Here is an 18010-nt window from a genome sequence, read left to right on the forward strand (position 1 = left end):
AATGCATCTGTGACATAAGCAGATTCACTAAGGGAAATGGCTGACTAGGACCCAAAGTCACCGCTCCAGATCTAGCTCAGTCACTCACTGCTCTATCATTGTGCCTTAGGTTTTTATTTTTCTCTAATGTGGAAGTGTTCTAGGAATTTTCTTTCCAACCTTTAAATTTTACGATCCTAATTCTCTCAATTTTATGACTCTGCTTCTCTATATTTGCATAGGAAATTGAGAATGGTCTCAATTATAGCAAAAACAATTCAGTCATTCATTTGTTCTTTAAATGACTTATTCATTTATTCAGAAACACTCATTAAATGAAACGCTGTTTCGAAATATCAAAACTTTGCTTCAATATATGTGATTTTAAGAATGAAAGGAACACAGCAAGTCAGTCTCTTCCCGACTGAAAATGAATGCGAGGAGTTCCATATTTAGGGTGTTTTGAAAACAATGTAAATGAATTCTTCTGTAAAACTCTTGTTGCTGAGATTTGGAACAGTCACATATCCTACATCCTAATGGGATGCAATAAAAACTTATCATAATAAATCTGTTAGCACCAGCGTTATTAAAATTATTCCACCACTGATGACTCCGAGCAGGAAGTCTTTTCTGTATGAATAGTCTCATCTTTTTCTTCTTCTTCCCACAGATTCCAGAGAGGGGACTACCACATTGACGTGTGTATCAACGACTACCTGGATGTCTTCTGCCCTCACTATGAGGACTCGGTCCCAGAAGACAAGACTGAGCGTTACGTCCTGTACATGGTGAACTTCGATGGGTACAGTGCCTGCGACCATACTTCCAAAGGGTTCAAGAGATGGGAATGTAACCGGCCCCACTCTCCAAATGGACCGCTCAAGTTCTCTGAGAAATTCCAGCTCTTCACACCCTTTTCTCTGGGATTTGAATTCAGGCCCGGCCGGGAATATTTCTACATCTGTGAGTATACAGAGATTTATTGTGTTGTGGGGCAGCTGCAAGCGCCCAGACTAATTTTTTACCCATGTTTCAGAGAATTGCAGAGAGCTGGACTCTGCATTACAGATGTCTCCTTGTAAATGCATACATCAAGATCCCCAGATACATTGGCTGGGAATTGAGAGCACAAATTAGATTAAAGACACAGCTCCTCTCCCCCTATGAAATTGCGTGTCAGCCTGTTCAGTGAACCACTGCTGACTTGTATTTCTTTCAAATGAAAATTGCTAGGACTTCTCCAAAGCTGAGGAAAAGAAAAAGAGATTCCTGAAAAAAAAAAAAAAAATTAAAGGAAATAATTAAATTTACATAGCTTGGAGTCATTGGATTTCTTATTCAGGTGTCAGCAATATCCTTTCAATCATCCACACTTGTAGTGGAGAAAGCCAAAACTGCAAATGTCAGCATGCTGACGATAAATACTCTCTTTGCATCAAGGAGAAGAGACAATTATTAAGAGCAGCTGTGTCTTTAAACAGGCAAGAGCATGAAGAAATATCTAGAAAGGGTTCCAAAGGAACTGGTATAAGTGAGTTTCCCACCTGTGACTCTGTCCTGAGAGAGCTCTAAAACTTTCTCAGCTGACCTGTGCATTAATCATATTGCCGTGGCCTTGTTTTCCGTCCGTGACGTACACCACTGCTTCGGGCATCCTACTAGTCATATAATCTGGGTAAATGCTTCTCAAACTTTACTGTTCCTAAGTCACTTGGGGATCTCGTTATAATGCAGATCTGATTCAGGTGGTCTGCTGTGGGGCCTGAGGTTCCATGCTTATAAAGCTCCCATGCGACGGCTGATGCTGCTGGTCTATGGACCACTCTTTGAGTTAGGATGGTTACAGGTAACATTTAATCTAGGCAGCTTGCTGTATATCTGGACTTTTCCTTCGCTAGTATCAAATATTTAAACTATCTGGCCTTTTCCAAGTATTTTCACTATCAGCTGAAGGAGCTAAACATTTTTTGCTCAGAAGTACATTTTTTGAACTTTTCATGGCTCAGAAATGTTGGGGGGGCGCAAGATCAAAAGACATTCCTGTCCTCAGGGAGTGACCATCTGGTGGGGAGGAGAGGCAAATAAATAGGCGGTTGCTGAAGGAAGGTAAATGCAGGGAGCAGTGGGTACAAGGGTACACGTACCTCAACTCCTTGAAAGAATCAGGAAGTGTGGCTGCACACAGTGGGGAGAGATCCAAGCAATACCACCCAGTATGCTTAGCATTGACTTTTCAGCCCTCCTTGCCAGACAAGCAAGATAAAGAACATTCCTGTTTTTCTGATTCGTTTCTTCACCCTGAATGTCCCCACAGACTCCTAACCCACTTTTTTTTTTTTTTTAAGTCTACAAGGATATCTAGCTCCTCTTCTCCAGAAAACAGAATTTTATATTAAGCCAGATTTCACTATCACACGGGCACTCCCACTTATATTGAGATTGAATTTAAAAAGGAAATTGAACAGTACCAGTTTTATTATCTCAGTACATATTTTAGTCATTAGTCATGAGAAAACACGTAAGAGTCTTGATACTATCTCACATTCAATCCATAAAATAAGAAAAGGAATATTGAGTCCCACGGATGGAGGAAACACTGACCTACATTGACTTCACATGTTCTCAGGCAGCAGGCTTCTGCCTTTTCCTGATTTTTTACTCTGTGAAAGAATCTCATTCAGCAAATGGGAAAAAGGAAAGAGGGAGACGTTAGTGGCGGGACGGCGTTCATTAATTGCCTAATTCTAAAATATCCTACTGATGTAAGAGGAAATCATTGCCAGTTTCACAATTTACATATTGATTTCTCAGATTAAAACACAACAAAAGCAAAAACCAAAACTGAATTGAGAGCACTGAGATAGGAAACATACCAGCTAACTAGTTGATTGCATGATTATTAGAAATTATAGAATCCATTGAGGTTCACAAGCAAGATGTTATTATTCAAATATACCCATAGTGCTTATGACTGGTTTTTTCCTCATTTGTGGTTAAATTCAATATTTCACTAAAAATCATTATGTGTCTTCTATAACATTCATTTAACAGAGTCATTTAACTGTCAAGGGCTCCTGTCAAAGTAATTGTTCCAAAATGCTTCAAAATATCAAGAGCTTTTTGCTGTTCAGCTGAGTTTAACCTGAATTACTTTTTTTAATGAAAGGTAAAATAGCACAAAATTAGCGGCAAAGAGATGTTCATTTATAAGAAGCACAGTGGCCTCATAGTCAGTTAAATTGAATTTTCAACCATGTTTTAGAACCACAAGAGCATCCTTCCCTGTCTTTAGTAGGGAAAGGGTTTTCTCTTTTCCTTTCACTGCTGAGAGCAAGAGTGGCAGAGCTAACGTGGATGTCCTACAGACGTTTAATATACTGTGGTCATAATTAAACTAAAGGATTCTTAGGGGAGAATTGGCCCTCAGTTGAATTTTCCTCTCTCCTAATATGCATGGAATGAACAAGATGATTGGGAAATGGCTCTTTTCACACTTATTACCTTACAAGAAGCTCTGTTGCCGATCTAGGGAACAAGCCTGACTAGTCGCCCACCGGTCAATTTTATAAAATGTTCTTAGATCGTTTCAGATCCTCGAGGGCTTAAAATCTCTAACAAGTCTTCCAAGAGAAAAAAGAAAGCTGTAGCCCTTTGGCGGACCTGCTTTAGGGTGCTAGAGGAAGGGTTGAGTATAGTGGTGAGAACCCAAATTCAAATACACACTTGGCCTTGGGGAAAGAGAGGAGGATTTCATTATCAGAAAATCCACTCATCACTTACTCAGGGAGGACACAATTTAGAACGTTCTTATCAAGTTCTGCTTTATCCTCAGTAACATTTATTTCCTTCTTAATATGTTTGAGTTATACAAAATTAAGAAAACAGAGTAGTTGGAAATATGTGAAATTTCCTGTTTACTTTCAAAATAAAATGTCCTTCACTGTTCTAGATCCTTTATTTGTCCCCAAGACGGACTCTGTGCAATGTCCTCCTTTCCTTGGGAACGGGCAATATATTAAGTTGTTATAATCGCTGATACTGCTAAGGTAGACCGAGCCCATTCTTGAATATGACAAATACTGTTTTTAATCTACAGAAGTTACTTTGGTAAGAGATTGGCATACTAAAGTAATTACAGAAAGTCGGTGGTATTTCTATCAGTGATAGATTTGCAGAACTGCCAGTCAATAGATTATGGCAATAGTCATTTATATAGACTTCCTAAGGCAAAGAGTTATTTTAGAAACTTTAGAAGTACTCATTTTAGAAATGATTCTCATAAATATTAACCTAATGAGAACAAGTTTGAAAGAAGTTTTGCTGCTGTTATTTTTAAATCAGAAGAGGCGAAGGGAAATAACTTAAGGCACTTTCAGTTATTTTTATAAGTCAGTAAAACACTAATTTTGAAAATCCTCTTTTGTAAAAGAAGGAAAACTGTGGCCTGGGCCCTTCTCTTGGCCTCACTAACTGTATGATCTTGGGTAAATCATTTCATCTCTCTGGATTTCTAATTCCACAGCTGTAAAATGACGTAGTTGCAGTAGATGGTTTTTAACATTTCTTGGAGCCTTAATATCCTAATCTTACTATATCTTATCTAAAGGTCTGCACACCAGGGTAAGAAATAACATCCATAAAGTGTCTCAGCCCAACGCCTTACTTAGAAGGTGGTCCGTAAATGCCAGTTAAAGGGATATGTTGAGGGCGAATGCAGAGTGGAGAGGCATCTTAACGTTACTAAACTTGGTCTACCCCAGCAACCTATCCAAGTCCCCGTCATCCGTGGTCTTGACTAGTGCAGCAGGCTCCTATTTCCCCCACTCCTGTCACTGCCCTGTCAGAGCCCTCCAGTGGCTTCCTGTCTGAGTAAGACAAGATCCTGAGTCTCTAACCTGGCCAACAAGGTCCTCTGAGGCGGGACCCTTGCGTTCCCCACCCTGGCCTCTTGTACTTCTTGTCCTCTCACTCGCCTTATTGTCTCCACTCCAGCCCCCCCCCCCCACCAGCCCTCCTTCCTGTTCCTCCTTCCTGGCTAGTGCCCACCCCCAAACTCCACAGGAGGGCCTTGGCACTTTATCTTCTCTCTGCCTGGGGCTCTCCTTGCTCCAGGCATCTACTTCCCTTGCTCTCACTTTCCTTATGTCGGCTCTAAAGAAACGTCTTTATTGGAGAGGCATTCTGATCTCCCTATATAAAGATAACATCTCCGTAATCCTCTACGTTCTTACCCTGCTTTATTATCTCTCAAGCGCTCATCACCCCGACACTGTATTTACGCTTGTTTGCTTGTGCCCCACCTGCTCTATGTCCTGTAATACATTGTTTGGCACATAGTAGATGTTCAGTAAGTGAAGGTCCCTGGTGTTTCCATAGCACTCGATTCCAAGCACTGCTCTAAACCCCTACAATTCTCAAAGCAGCGTGCGGAGGAGGTTCTGTCCTGATGACCCACTGTGTAGGGGAAGAAACAGAGGCACAGTTAGGTAACCAGAGACAAGTTCACACAGATCAAGAAGTGGCGGATCTGAGAGGAAATTAAGTGAGTAAACAACTCACAGGAATTGAAGAGATAAAGTCCTATGGCTCCTGTGCTTAAAAAGGAAAAACATACCTTATTTTGTATTTTTTTTTTTTTTTACCAGAAGGTTAAAAACAATGAGCACTGCTGTTTAGAGAATATTACTTTATAAACTCTGCCGGAAACCCCAACTCAGATAGTAGCAAGATAGATTTTAAACACATGTATGCAATTTCAGCTCTCCAAAGAATACTCCTCCATCTCCAAGCGATATTTCAACTGTATCTTCCCAGATGGGTGACCCTTTTAATACGATAACCTTTCTGACCCAGAATTTGGGTCACAGAAATTCTTAAATCCGGTGAATATTCAACCTCTAGACTGAATCATGATTGCACACTTGATTTAGGAATGAGAGACCTACAGTCAAGAAGACAAATGTCATTTTCTGAAAATGATGCCAAAAAGGTAGAGAAATCTTCTAAGTTAGAAACATCTAAGTTTCTTCAAAAGAAGGTAGTCAGTAAAAGTTTATAGTCAGAGCATCCAGAAGGAATCCAGGAGTTTCTGAGAGATTATTAGGGAACACACTCTTCCTAAGCTCACTGGCAAGTAAAGTTGTGTACACATGTTGTTTTAGTATTAATCCTTCCTGTTGATATGGTTATAGAAGTATAGAGCCGAAAAAAATGTCCATTTCTTTGAAGTTAGAATCCTGAAAACATCAATGAAAAGACAATCAGGGAGCTGAAGACTTCTGCTCCAGTCTTTTTGAAATACATATTTTTCAAAATTAAAATCATGAGGACAGTCTATGTTACTATGGACATCATTCTTAAATCCATAGTATATAACTATTCAAATGTGTGTGGTTAACTGCTAATTCTCTGCTTTATGTGCTTTAATTAAAAGTTTACAGTCTTAAGCTATGAGGCATTTTTCATATGCACTACACAATTTTTAAAACTGACAAAATAAGTAACCTAACTTCTAAAGAGATATCTTGCTGAAATGATCAGGATCTGCTTCAAAAATCATTGATTGTACAATACAGTTATTGACTATCCTTTTAAGAGATATAAGAATATTCAGTAAACCCAGAGAATACAAGCATAAAGAAAGTCCCTCACTTGCCAACTGATTATGTTCCAAAAGCTTATTTGCAGGTGGGTTGTTTGGAACTGAGAGTATAGTTTCTCACAGAAGTGTTTCTAAAATCAGGCAAGCTCTCCATAATAATGTGGAGAATCTGCTTAACCATAATATTAATTTAGAATGGTATATTTTCATGGAAAAATAATAGAAAATAGCATCTAGAATAGGTGTTCAATAAATATTTGTTGAACAAATAAATGCCGTAATAGTAAACCAAGGGCAAAAAAGCAATTAAATTTTTTTCCTTATATGCTGATGTTTAAGAAAAGCAGATAAATTGGAAGCCCTGGGTTTTACTGTACCCACCACTGCAATTCCCTGGTTTCTTATTAATGTTTTTTGATCATATAATGAGGATACGCTACATCAAAAGGGAGAGTGGAATATGGTTTTAAAAGAAAAAAGGCACAGACTCTGGTGAATGCAGCCTCGCCCTCGAATCTCCCTCTACTCTTAATAGCCATGTGACTGTGGGAAACTGAACCTCACTGAGCCTCACTTTCTTCATCTATAAAATGGGTGTATAATAATAGTTTATTATCACAATCTTTCTTATTCCCAAGCCTCAAATAAATATTTCTAAAGGACCAGTTGGACCACCAAAAAGATGACTTCAGCAATTCACGTCCAAAAACTTGGGTGTCCTTTGAGGGGTGCCTGGGTGGCTCAGTCAGTTAAGAGTCAGTCTGCCTTTGGCTCAGGTCATGATCTCAGGGTTCTGGGATCAAGCCCTGAGTCCCTCCCGCTCTGCCTGCTCATTCTCTCTCTCTCTCTCTCTCATGCTCTCTCTCAAATAAGTAAATAAAATCTTAATAACAACAACAAAAACTTTTGTGTGTCCTTTGAAAAGTTACGGCACCTTGAATAGCCCTTGTTGATACTTTAGAAAAAATTTCATAAATGCCTAGTGAAGATTCACATTTTAAGTATGTGCCCTATATTCTGAAGGAATGTTATGCTAGGATTACATCTGCCTAAGGAAGTCTTCATTCCTCTTTGGATGTCCAGTTTTTCAGCAGCTTACCTTAGTAATGTACATTAAGAATTATTTTGGTCCTGTCAGTTCACACCAATCCGCCTTTTTTCTGAATTGTTCTTATTGAAATAGAAGAGTGTCAAAACAGCACATTTATCAAAGCAGGAGGTAATCTTTTCCATCTTAATCTTTTACGCTTGTAGGGGAGGTGACCTATGAGTACCATGTTCTTTCATAAAATGAACAACTAAATATTTGCTCCAGTGTGCATGTGTGCGTGTGCACGCACACACACGCACACATTTTGCTTTTATTATTGAAAAATGTTTTTGATTGCTGGCGTCTTAGTTTACATTAAATGCCCTAGCATATACTTCAGCTGAGATTCAAGGGGTTTAGAACTGGAATTTCCAGAAGGACTGTGCTCGAATACTAGTTCATCTCCTATAATTTCTTAAATATGTAGACTCAGAACATAGTATTCATCAAGGCATATTTATATTACTAGAGAAAGGAGTTTAAGGGCAGTGTGAAGAAACTGACACATTTTAATCTTTGCTAAAGTGCAAAAGAATGCATATGGCACAAACATCAAAGAGTAATTGCTCAGGTGCAGAGTATATTGTAGTCACTCAAACCTATTTAGTTGTTTTTTTTTTTTTTAAGTTTTGCTTTATTTTGAACATCCAATGGAACAGTTTTTCTCCACTTGGACACTGGAAGTTTGTCTAGATTACATCAGATTTCTGTCTGAAAAGTTGTTCTATTTCCTTTGTGTACCTCAGTAGTCTTTAGCGAACCTGCAAGAATGCACCTTTTCATTTAAAGAATGAGTTTAGAGAATTGTGTCTGTTTCACGTTGTCCCTAGCCGTATTTTAGGAAAGCGTGAATGAATTTCAAGGGCTCTTAAATGAAGGTTAAATAAAGAACGTAAAAGAGGATATTTTGAGACTTCAGGATATTTTTCTATGTTAATTGTAAGTTTCTCTTACGAAAATGGTTGTTTATTGCCAGACGCCCTGTTAACCTTCTGATGAAGAATGCTTGGCATCAGCTCAGGCATGCTTGGAGTGTGGATGCTTGACCCGTGTTTCAGATAGTCTGAGCAGAACCAAAGGTGGAGGAGGCATTAATAGGAACTTAGGGTATTTTAAAACAATTTATTATTTTTTAAAAGTTGGCAGTATTATTTGGTCAGGTGGGGAGAATTTTTAAAAAAGAAATGCATGCCCTGGTAAATGACTTGTCTAAAGGATGAGGTCCTGTTAAAAAGAATCAGAAAAATGAATGCCAGGTCTGTGAAAAAGGAAACTGGAACAAACATCCCTGCTTAATAGGTTTTGACTTTGGGAGCCGCCTTAAAGTTCGCAAAGGGAGCTTAAAAGCTGTTGAATAATTGGGGCTTGATGGAAATTCATGGTATAAGCCATAAGAAACTAAAGACTCATAAGTACTCTTTGCATTGTTTGAAGTTTTCAAAGGCTGTGACACTCAGATAAGAAGTTCAAAAACAATAATTTTTATTTGGGCTCCTTTTAAGAATTTAAAATGCTATTATGAGACTGAGGGAACATGTAGAGTTCTGACCTCCTAAGGGGGAGGAAGGAATTATGCCACCTTTTGCTTCCTTTTACCGCACTGAGACTAAATGCCGAAGTGGAACAAATGGAAGGACTGGGTTTTTTGTTTTTTTGGGTTTTTTTAATCCCTAAATGTCAAAAGTGGCCACATCTCCCAGAGAAATAACGCACCTGATTAATTGTGTAATTTCACAGGGAAGCAGTAATTCTCAGCCTTATAAACATGTAATGTACTAATTTGGTTGCAGAGTTAACTGAAAACAGTTTAATGAGCTGCTGCATTGCGTGTATGTGCAGTGTTACATAGAGCAGATGCCAGGAGAAATGGAAATAACACGCCAGTGACACTTGGAATAACAGTGTTTATACTTCATTGACTTCGGGTTGTCAGCATGCTATTCTCCATGTTTCCCTTAGTAACTTATTAAGGCAACTGAACTCCAGTGTGATGCTGTCTAAGTGTTGTTTGTTGTAAATTACACAAGCATGCACACACCAAACGCACTTAGTCAATCTTTGCAAAAAAAAAAAAATAATACTACTTTCTTGTATGGACAACCGAAATGTTCTCCAGGAGACACACACACAGAGTGAAAGGTGAGTCTCTCAACATTGTGCATGCTGGAGGAGCAGATTCTGGGCTTTCATCAGAAGACATACTATTTCTACAGATTTCCCCACTCATCTATTCTTGCTCTATTTTAACAGAATGGTCGTGTAACTCTTGGTTTGAAAGTTGTCATACAGCATCACAGCAGGCTTATATTATCTACAGAGTTCTTTATGAGCAAATATAAATCACCACAAATGAGACTTTTCACAGCCAGAGATATGTAGAAATTTGTGTCAGTGCTTTGCTGGCTTGCTAAAAAATATCTCTAGGCTCCAAAGTGCTCTCACAGCTCATCCCTGCTCCCTACCCTTTTGGGAAGCAATTCTCAAAACTTGAGATTTATGGTTCAGAGAGCTGATAGTGGCTATAAAGTTTTCTATTTTCTCTTTTCTTTAATATTAATGCAGGGAACGAGGCATTATCATTCATTATTTTAGTTCATGAGTAACCTGTGGGCTTGAAATACGGTTTCTTGGGGTTATGGCTTACCTCTGTTTAATAGGGGAAATGTGTGGACTTCGGCAACAGGCTTCCTTTACCATTGACCATTTTTAGGCAGTTTGTAGAAAATTCACATTAGGAACAGAACTTTAATATATGTGGTATATCCAGGTTTGGTTTTAAAATTTAAAGCTTTAAAAAATATTAATTCATTCTGAGCCCCAGAAGTGAAATATCACACATTGGAGAATAGCCAGCCAGTCTATTATTGTTAGAAATTGAAATGATAATGTCTTTTTGTTTTACTCTTTTCAGAGAGGTACAGTATTTCCAGCTAGTTTGATCTACATTAATGTTAGCTGAGTTTTAGTTTATAGTTAGCACTCCCTTTTTTACACCCCAAATCCTTAAAACCAAATAATGTCTCTGAGTCATTAATAGAGAATATACTTTGTTTTTAATTTAAACTTGACCAGTTTTTATTAGCTCTACTATCTGGTTTCTAATGTGAATTTGCTTTTTCTAATTTTTTTTTTTACAAAAATTTGTTCAGGTTAATTTTCTCCTTAACTACATTATCACAGGCTCTGGCTAAATCCGAATCCATGCAATTTCCTGTATGTTTTGCTTTAACAGTTTCAGTGGGTCCTCAACCTGAAATGTCGAACTTCTTGCTTTATTTTAGACCTAATTCTTAAGAAACAAATTTAAACAAGAAGAGTAAAATAAAAACCAAAAATATGAATAGGCAGTTTTTTGTTTTTTACTTTTAAGAGATTGCTTAAAGGTCTTGCTTATACATCAGGAAGTTCAGTCAGTTTTGAGACCATATAATGAATACTTCAATGATTTAAATGAAATTTCATTCAGAGCAGTTATTATTGTAAAAGCAGCCTTTTGCTAAAGGCTTACTCGTACCTTGGCTGATAGGTATGAGTTCTGATAACCCTAATTACAGTGATTTAGCATTTATTGCAATTTTACTATGTGCCAAGCACTATACTTTTCACTGGTTGACTCATCATCTGTGAGGTAGGTACTATTATCATCCCCATTGTATAGATGGGAAAACAGGCTGAGGGAGGTCCAGTAACTTGCCTGAGATTATGTCCTTAGTAGTGGAGTCAGGATTCGGACCCTCATACTTTGACTCCAAGTCTAAGCCCTTTATTCACTTAATTCATAATAAATATTTTATTTATTTTCTAAAGATTTATTTATTTATTTATTTGAGAGAGAGCATGAGCAAGGAGGAGAGGGAGAAGCAGACTCCCAGCTGAGCAGGGAGCCTGATGTGGGACTCGATCCCAGGACCCTGGGATCATGACCTGAGCCGAAGGCAGACACTCAACTGACTGAGCCACCCAGGTGCCCCCATGATAAATATTTTTAAAGAAGTTAAAATGAGGGGAGCCTGGGTGGCTCAGTTGGTTGGGCTTCTGACTCCCGGTTTTGGCTCAGGTCATGATCTCATGGGTCCTGAGACGGACGGAGCCCTCAGTCAGGCTCCATGCTCAGCAGGGAGCTTGCTTGAAGATTCTCCCTCTCTGCCCCTCGCCCTGCTCGCACGCACGCATGCTCTCTCTCTCTCAAATAAATAAATAAATCTTAAAAAGTAAATAAATGAAAGAAGTTAAAATGAGACCAATTTCAAGCACTCTTGGCAAGTCTTTGTATAAGTCCTACCTACACCCTGGAACTTAAGGCAAACCCAGTTCTAAAAATGGCTCGTGTACCTGTAGAGGGATGTTCCATGTCCGTTTACCCTGAGCTTCACACAGGAGAGCACTACTGAGTGGCTTGTGGGGTCAGAACATGAAAACAGAGTAAAATGTGTCATTCACTCTCCCTATTTCAATTGTGATGAAAACATTTAATGATTAGCAGGACTATTGAAAGTGTATGTCTCTTTGGTACCCTGAGTCATTTTTCAGAGCTTTAAATCTGATTAACAGAATCAATAGCCCAATGGAGGCAAGCCTTGTGACCAGCTGTTTCCACATCTCAGCCCCGTTAATATGAAATGTTCGGGATTGTTTTACCTTGTTTGTAAGCAGCATGGCAGCAAATTAGTGAGTGTTTCCATTACTATTCCTAGTTGTAGTGTTGTTGTTATTTAAAATCCACCGTTTTCACAGACTTGGGGTTTTTAACACATTTTTGCAAATTCGAGGAAAAGGAGTAGAGATTCCACGAGGAGAAGGGTCCCTTGGAGAATTTATAGCATCTCTAGAACAAAGGTGAGGAACTGCCGCAGCCACGTGCAGCCGCGGGAGTTTACCTGGGGGAGGGGGAGGGGGGTTGGCACTGGCTCAGGAGCACGATTCCAGAGTTGGGGAGACCCCCCAGCAGCCCCCCAGAGAACCAGCTTCACAGCATTCCCATGGACTTCCTCCTCTGCCGCCTCCCCTCTCCTGATAAGGAAATCAGAACAGCCAGACTCTGGGAATCAATGAAAAGACAGGTCTGACTGGAATGGAAAGGTTTTGAAAAATAACAGTGGGTAGGTAGATTGGGCCAGATTAGGGAGGGCTGTTAATTCTGTTCTGAGGAATTTAGCACTTACCTAGAAGGCAATAGGGTGTAGTATGTTTTTGAAGGGGAAACTCATTTGGGCCTTATCCTAGAAATACGCTGAAGTAATTTACCTCAGGGCTAGATGCTGGCTGGTTATAGAATCGGAGCTGGCCGGGGGCCTGCACTTACCCATTCCGCACGTTTACGGGCACCGTGTCATCCATACGTTATCACGGCTCTGTGTTAGGCACTGTTACTGTTCTCATCGTACCAATGAGGAAACTGAGGCACAGACAGGTCAAATAGCTTGTCTGAAACCACGCTGCTCATGGGTGGTGGAGCCCGGAGTGGAGAAAAGACGTTCTGACTCCAATGTTCATGCTTCTAGCTCTTTTTCATATATGACAAATAATGTTCGGAAGCTTACTGCATAAAAAGGACCAGTATTAAGGAGAAATTATTCTAATCTCAGAGAAATGAATACCCTTTACTTGAATTTCTGTTGTTTCTATATTGCCTTCTGTGTCTATTCAGCCTCTTTGTCATAGGAGCAGAGTTAATTTTTTTTTTTTTTTTTGCATAGGCTTTAGTGATGTTTTTATTAAGTAGAATTGCTACATCAATAACATTTGCTGGATTATTTAATCAAATAGCAGAATTTCTGACCTTTTGATAGGATGTGTTTACCATTTTAGAAGATTTATTGCAGCTATTTCTTGAAATATTTATATTCAAAAAATGCTATATAAAACCATTTATTAAACTCTACATGGGCTGTTGGTACTTATATGTCATTAATTTGTGGCTACAGAAAAATCTACAGTGGCTATAGAAGGATACACTTCAGTATTATATATTGTTTTCTCATTAGTCAACCCATCAGTACTTACTGAGCTGTGTTTAGCCGTCAGGCCAAAGTAGCAGACACCTTAAAGTGACAATAGGAAGTACTCGATGTATTCTTGGTCCTCCAGGAGCTCGCAGTTGAATGTGAGCAAAATATATCCATGAAAATAACAGCAAAAAGAAATAAAGTAAATTATGAGATTGACACCATCCGTAAAAAAGAGAGAGGATTGCTTCAGGGGGAAGACATTAAAGACGTGACATGCTGACTTGAGGGGCAAGGTGAAATTCAGGTCTCAGGGCATAAGACACCATCCTAATTTTAGTGACAGGGGGGTAAAAATGTTGCTTCTTGGAACCCACTTCCAGAAAGTCTGATTCATTAACTTTTATGAGGTTGCAGTAGGGAATCTTCATTTTTAACATGCTCTCCAGCAGTTTCTCTTGACAGTGATAATCATACCACACTTTGGGAACATTGGCTTAAAGTGGGAGTAAAGGGGTCTAAATTGAAGACCACAAAGAAGTAGATACTGGAAGCTTTGAACGAATGGAACAACAGCTGAGAAAAGGCAGTCTTGGTCATGTGAGGGTTTTTATGACCCAGGGAGCTCTGGTTAAAAGAGATCAAGCTAGTCTAAGAATAAAGACTAAGATAGACGGAAATCCTGGGAGGCAGCTCATTCACAATGGTCATAATAACAAATCCTTCCTTCTGCCTCACTACACAAACTGTCTTACTTGCTTCATTCATAAATAAGATTCAATTTTACCCCACTGATGAGAACAAGAACCAGGTGATCCTTTGGGGTTTTTGTATTTCTTATACAATTTTTAAAATTTTTGTTATAAAATGAATTCCTTTTGCAAAGTGGCAACCTGTGAAAGTGTGGATAAGAATCAGAAAGCCACATAAAAATAGGAAACAGGCACAATATCAAGCAGTAAGAAATACTTCTTTTGGACCAACAGTTCAGAAAATGTGTACTTGGGGAAAAAGGAAAGAATAGCGAGAAGTTCCTGTAATATTCTAATTCCATTACACAGGGTTTTGGAAGGTACATTGAAGAAGTGGGTGCTGCCTATTGTCTGTGACCTTTCGTGCTTGACAGTTTATGTTTTCTTCTCCCCAGGGTTTAGTTAGAGTCTGACGAAAAAAGGAGTATATCTAAATGGAGCCATGATTCGGTTATGATTAAAGGTCAACAGTGATGTGTATTTAATCACTGTTTTACTACTTATAGATTGGGTTAGACAGCAGTCATGTTTTTAACCATATAATATATCCTGATTCCTAGAAAATAAGACCATTGTTTAATAGTTTCCTTTTCAAATATTAGTAAGTATAAAAAAGCAGAGGGGACAAGAATGAGGAGAGCTGGGTCTTGACTTCATTATTTACTAGGTGTGTTAATTTGGGCAGGGGGCTTCAACCCATACCTCACGTTTCCCATTTATAAATGAGTTAGAGTGCTAGTTTAATAAATGGTATTCTTAATATTGATATTTGAAAGGCAATTAGTTACTTTCCTAGTTTCTGTCAAAATTAATGGTAGCTTCCATGACAAATTTTTATGGGTACTTTGAATTATACATTTGCATGTGTCAAAAATAGTTCCTATCATCAACTAGTTTGAAATACACTGGTGGTCAGAAATAGCTTACTGTCATTTACTCACAAGGGTATTTTTCTCTCTTTGCAGAGTCAAATATGATCAAAATATATTGTCAGTTCACTGTGGTTTATTTAGAATGTTCTACAGTGGTGGAGATACAGAAATACCAGTCTGTCACTTAGAGAGCCATTCCGTGGGTCATATCCAAGACTGCAGTGGTCAGCCGAACTCCCACAGAATATTTTCCAGGGCTAACTGGAAAATCACATTGCCATTGGCAGGTTTTATGCACCTGTTTTCCTTCCCCGTGGAGTCTCATACCTGAGAAACATGGAAAAATGTTCTTTTCCTAAATTGAAAAACTCAGCTGTAGTCTAAATGAAATGGGATAAATTATCTTTTTCACAATTATCCATTAAAGGGAGAATTAGAATTAATATTAATCACAGATGTTTCATCAAGTTTTATTATCAACCAGATTGACTGCCAAAGTGCTTTCTGGAAGACATTTTCTCTCCCTCCCCCACCTGCTACTGAGAACAAACTGTTATTATGGGTCCTTAGATAAAGATTAATGGTTTTGGCAATTCATTTGAGGAAATCTGTATTTTACTGTACACTCCACTTCAGTTCAAGGCATCTCTGAAAAGCGAGGCTTGTCACTTCCCTGATAGAATTATACAATGACACAAGATGGTATCATTCTTTCCACCTTCAGAAACAGATTAATCAATACACAGCCCTAGATTGGTATCATCAAACCCATATATATATATATATATTAATTTTGACACCTTGTTTATAGATAAAATAAGCAAAATGCCTATTTAATTCAGGTATTTTAGCAGCTATATTTTTACCTATCACACTTACATTACTTTAATATTACTTATAATTTTTATGTCCTCTCTCTTTCTGGGATAATTCATTACCAATGGTGTGACCCTTATAATAAGTATGACTATTTGGTAATGCCTCATCCATTTGCAAAGTGCACCATAGATGGGTACTACATTCATTAAGGTTCTCCACTTGCAAACAGTATATATCAGTTCTCGCTAACTTAAACAAAAATAGAGGAACTTTCTCCCTACTAAAGAGATTGATGCATTTAACTGAAGACCACAGGATGAACAGTAACTGAGGCAGTGCTGGGGATCCAGAACCTAGAAACAAGTGGATAATTAGAATTACCTTGTCAAGACCCAGCCATTCGACTTTCTCAGCTCTAACATTTCTCCCTTCCTTGTGTCCCTGTACTCAGGATTCCAGTTCCTGGGAGAAGGAATTTGATTGGCATAGATAGCTATCCTTGGAAAAGAATAAAGAGGCCCTTGATTGACAACGCCACCAAGACTGCATGAAATAAGGAAAGAGTAGTTCTTCCAAGTTTTTGTGGTAGTGGTTTGGTTTTTAGCCTCCAGAAGCTAGGTATGGATGCTGAATAAGCAAAAACAACCACTGGCCAAAACAAGGGTATATTTCATTGTTGAACAGTAGTGGAGAATATGTGGGATTGTTCAAAACAAGTAGAAAATCTATGTGGCAAATCCTTTAAGTGCAACAGGGGCAGAGCATCTAGTTAACATTTATATTTCTGGTTTGCTGTATAGTAAAAATATATCTTTGTCTAGTACTTTTGCACACTTTACCATGTTCCAACAGATTAAAGAATGTGACTCATCTTTTTCAGTTAGGATTTCCTTCACATTCAATTGCTTTTTTTCCTCTTAATGGAAAAAGCAAAAACTCCAGACAAATAATGGGAAATATCCTTATGTGCTGATTTACAGCTTTTTTTCACTGACATCAGCAGAATATGAGAAATGGGCAGTAGAATGAGTTAAGTCCCATTCCGGCCCTGTCCAGCGCTAGTCAGATATGGGATCAGTCAGGTAACTGAGTCTGTCTTCAATGTAAAATGAAGGAGTTGAGCTAGATTGGAGATCCCAAGGAACAAGAAATTAAAGATGTTAGAATTTCTGACATCAAGTTTAAGTTTGTGAAATTCTGGGTTAAAGTTATTTCTTTTCCTCTTCTTTGGAAGGGAAGGCAAGACTTCTTGGGGCCTTAAATGTAATGCCATGCATCGCAACTCTCCAAAGAGAGAGAGAGAGATGATCTCTTTTCTTCAGCAAACTTATTAGACTTAGGAAACTCTTTTTCATTGGAGCATCTGGAGGGACCTGGCTTCCGTGGAAGGTGGTTAGATTATTTATAAAATCCCATTCAGCTTTAAAATATACTAAGTATATGCTTCTCCTAATCATGAAAAATGTGAAATCTATTTTTTTTTAAGATTTTATTTATTTATTTGACAGAGAGAGATAGCAAGAGCAGGAACACAAGCAGGGGGAGTGGGAGAGGGAGAAGCAGGCTTCCTGCTGAGCAGGGAGCCCGATGTGGGGCTCCATCCCAGGACCCTGGGATCATGACCTGAGCCGAAGGCAGACGCTTAACAACTGAGCCACCCAGGCGCCCCTGTGAAATCTATTTTAATACCATTCATCATCCAGCCCTTTCTCTGTAGTTAGCATATGAGGCTTTCTGTATAGTTGAACCCATAGCCTTGCATCCAATCCTCTGTTGAGGTGAGCAACAAACACAGGCTAGTTGTCCCTTCCTTCCAGGATTCATGTGTTTGTAGTGAATTGTGCTGCTTCAATTCCTCTGGCTGTTCCTGTGAAAGTTGTTTTAAGTTTTTAAAATAACTTTTGTCACTTTCCTGAAGTCTTACTTTAAATGTAGATCCAAAACATGAA

General features: G+C 38.6%; 1 protein-coding gene across 5 annotated transcripts in view; it reads left to right on the forward strand.

The window, feature by feature from the left end:
- EFNA5 (ephrin A5) overlaps positions 1-18010 on the forward strand; it is a 272249-nt gene that overhangs the window by 223503 nt on the left and 30736 nt on the right. For all 5 annotated transcript variants that reach the window (XM_036083155.2, XM_036083160.2, XM_036083167.2 and 2 more), the window contains one exon: positions 653-945. In XM_036083155.2, the coding sequence (XP_035939048.1) occupies positions 653-945 (293 nt within the window). The remainder of the gene's footprint in view (positions 1-652; positions 946-18010) is intronic.

This window comes from Halichoerus grypus, chromosome 2 (assembly GCF_964656455.1).
Source record: "Halichoerus grypus chromosome 2, mHalGry1.hap1.1, whole genome shotgun sequence".
Taxonomy (NCBI): Eukaryota; Metazoa; Chordata; class Mammalia; order Carnivora; family Phocidae; genus Halichoerus; species Halichoerus grypus.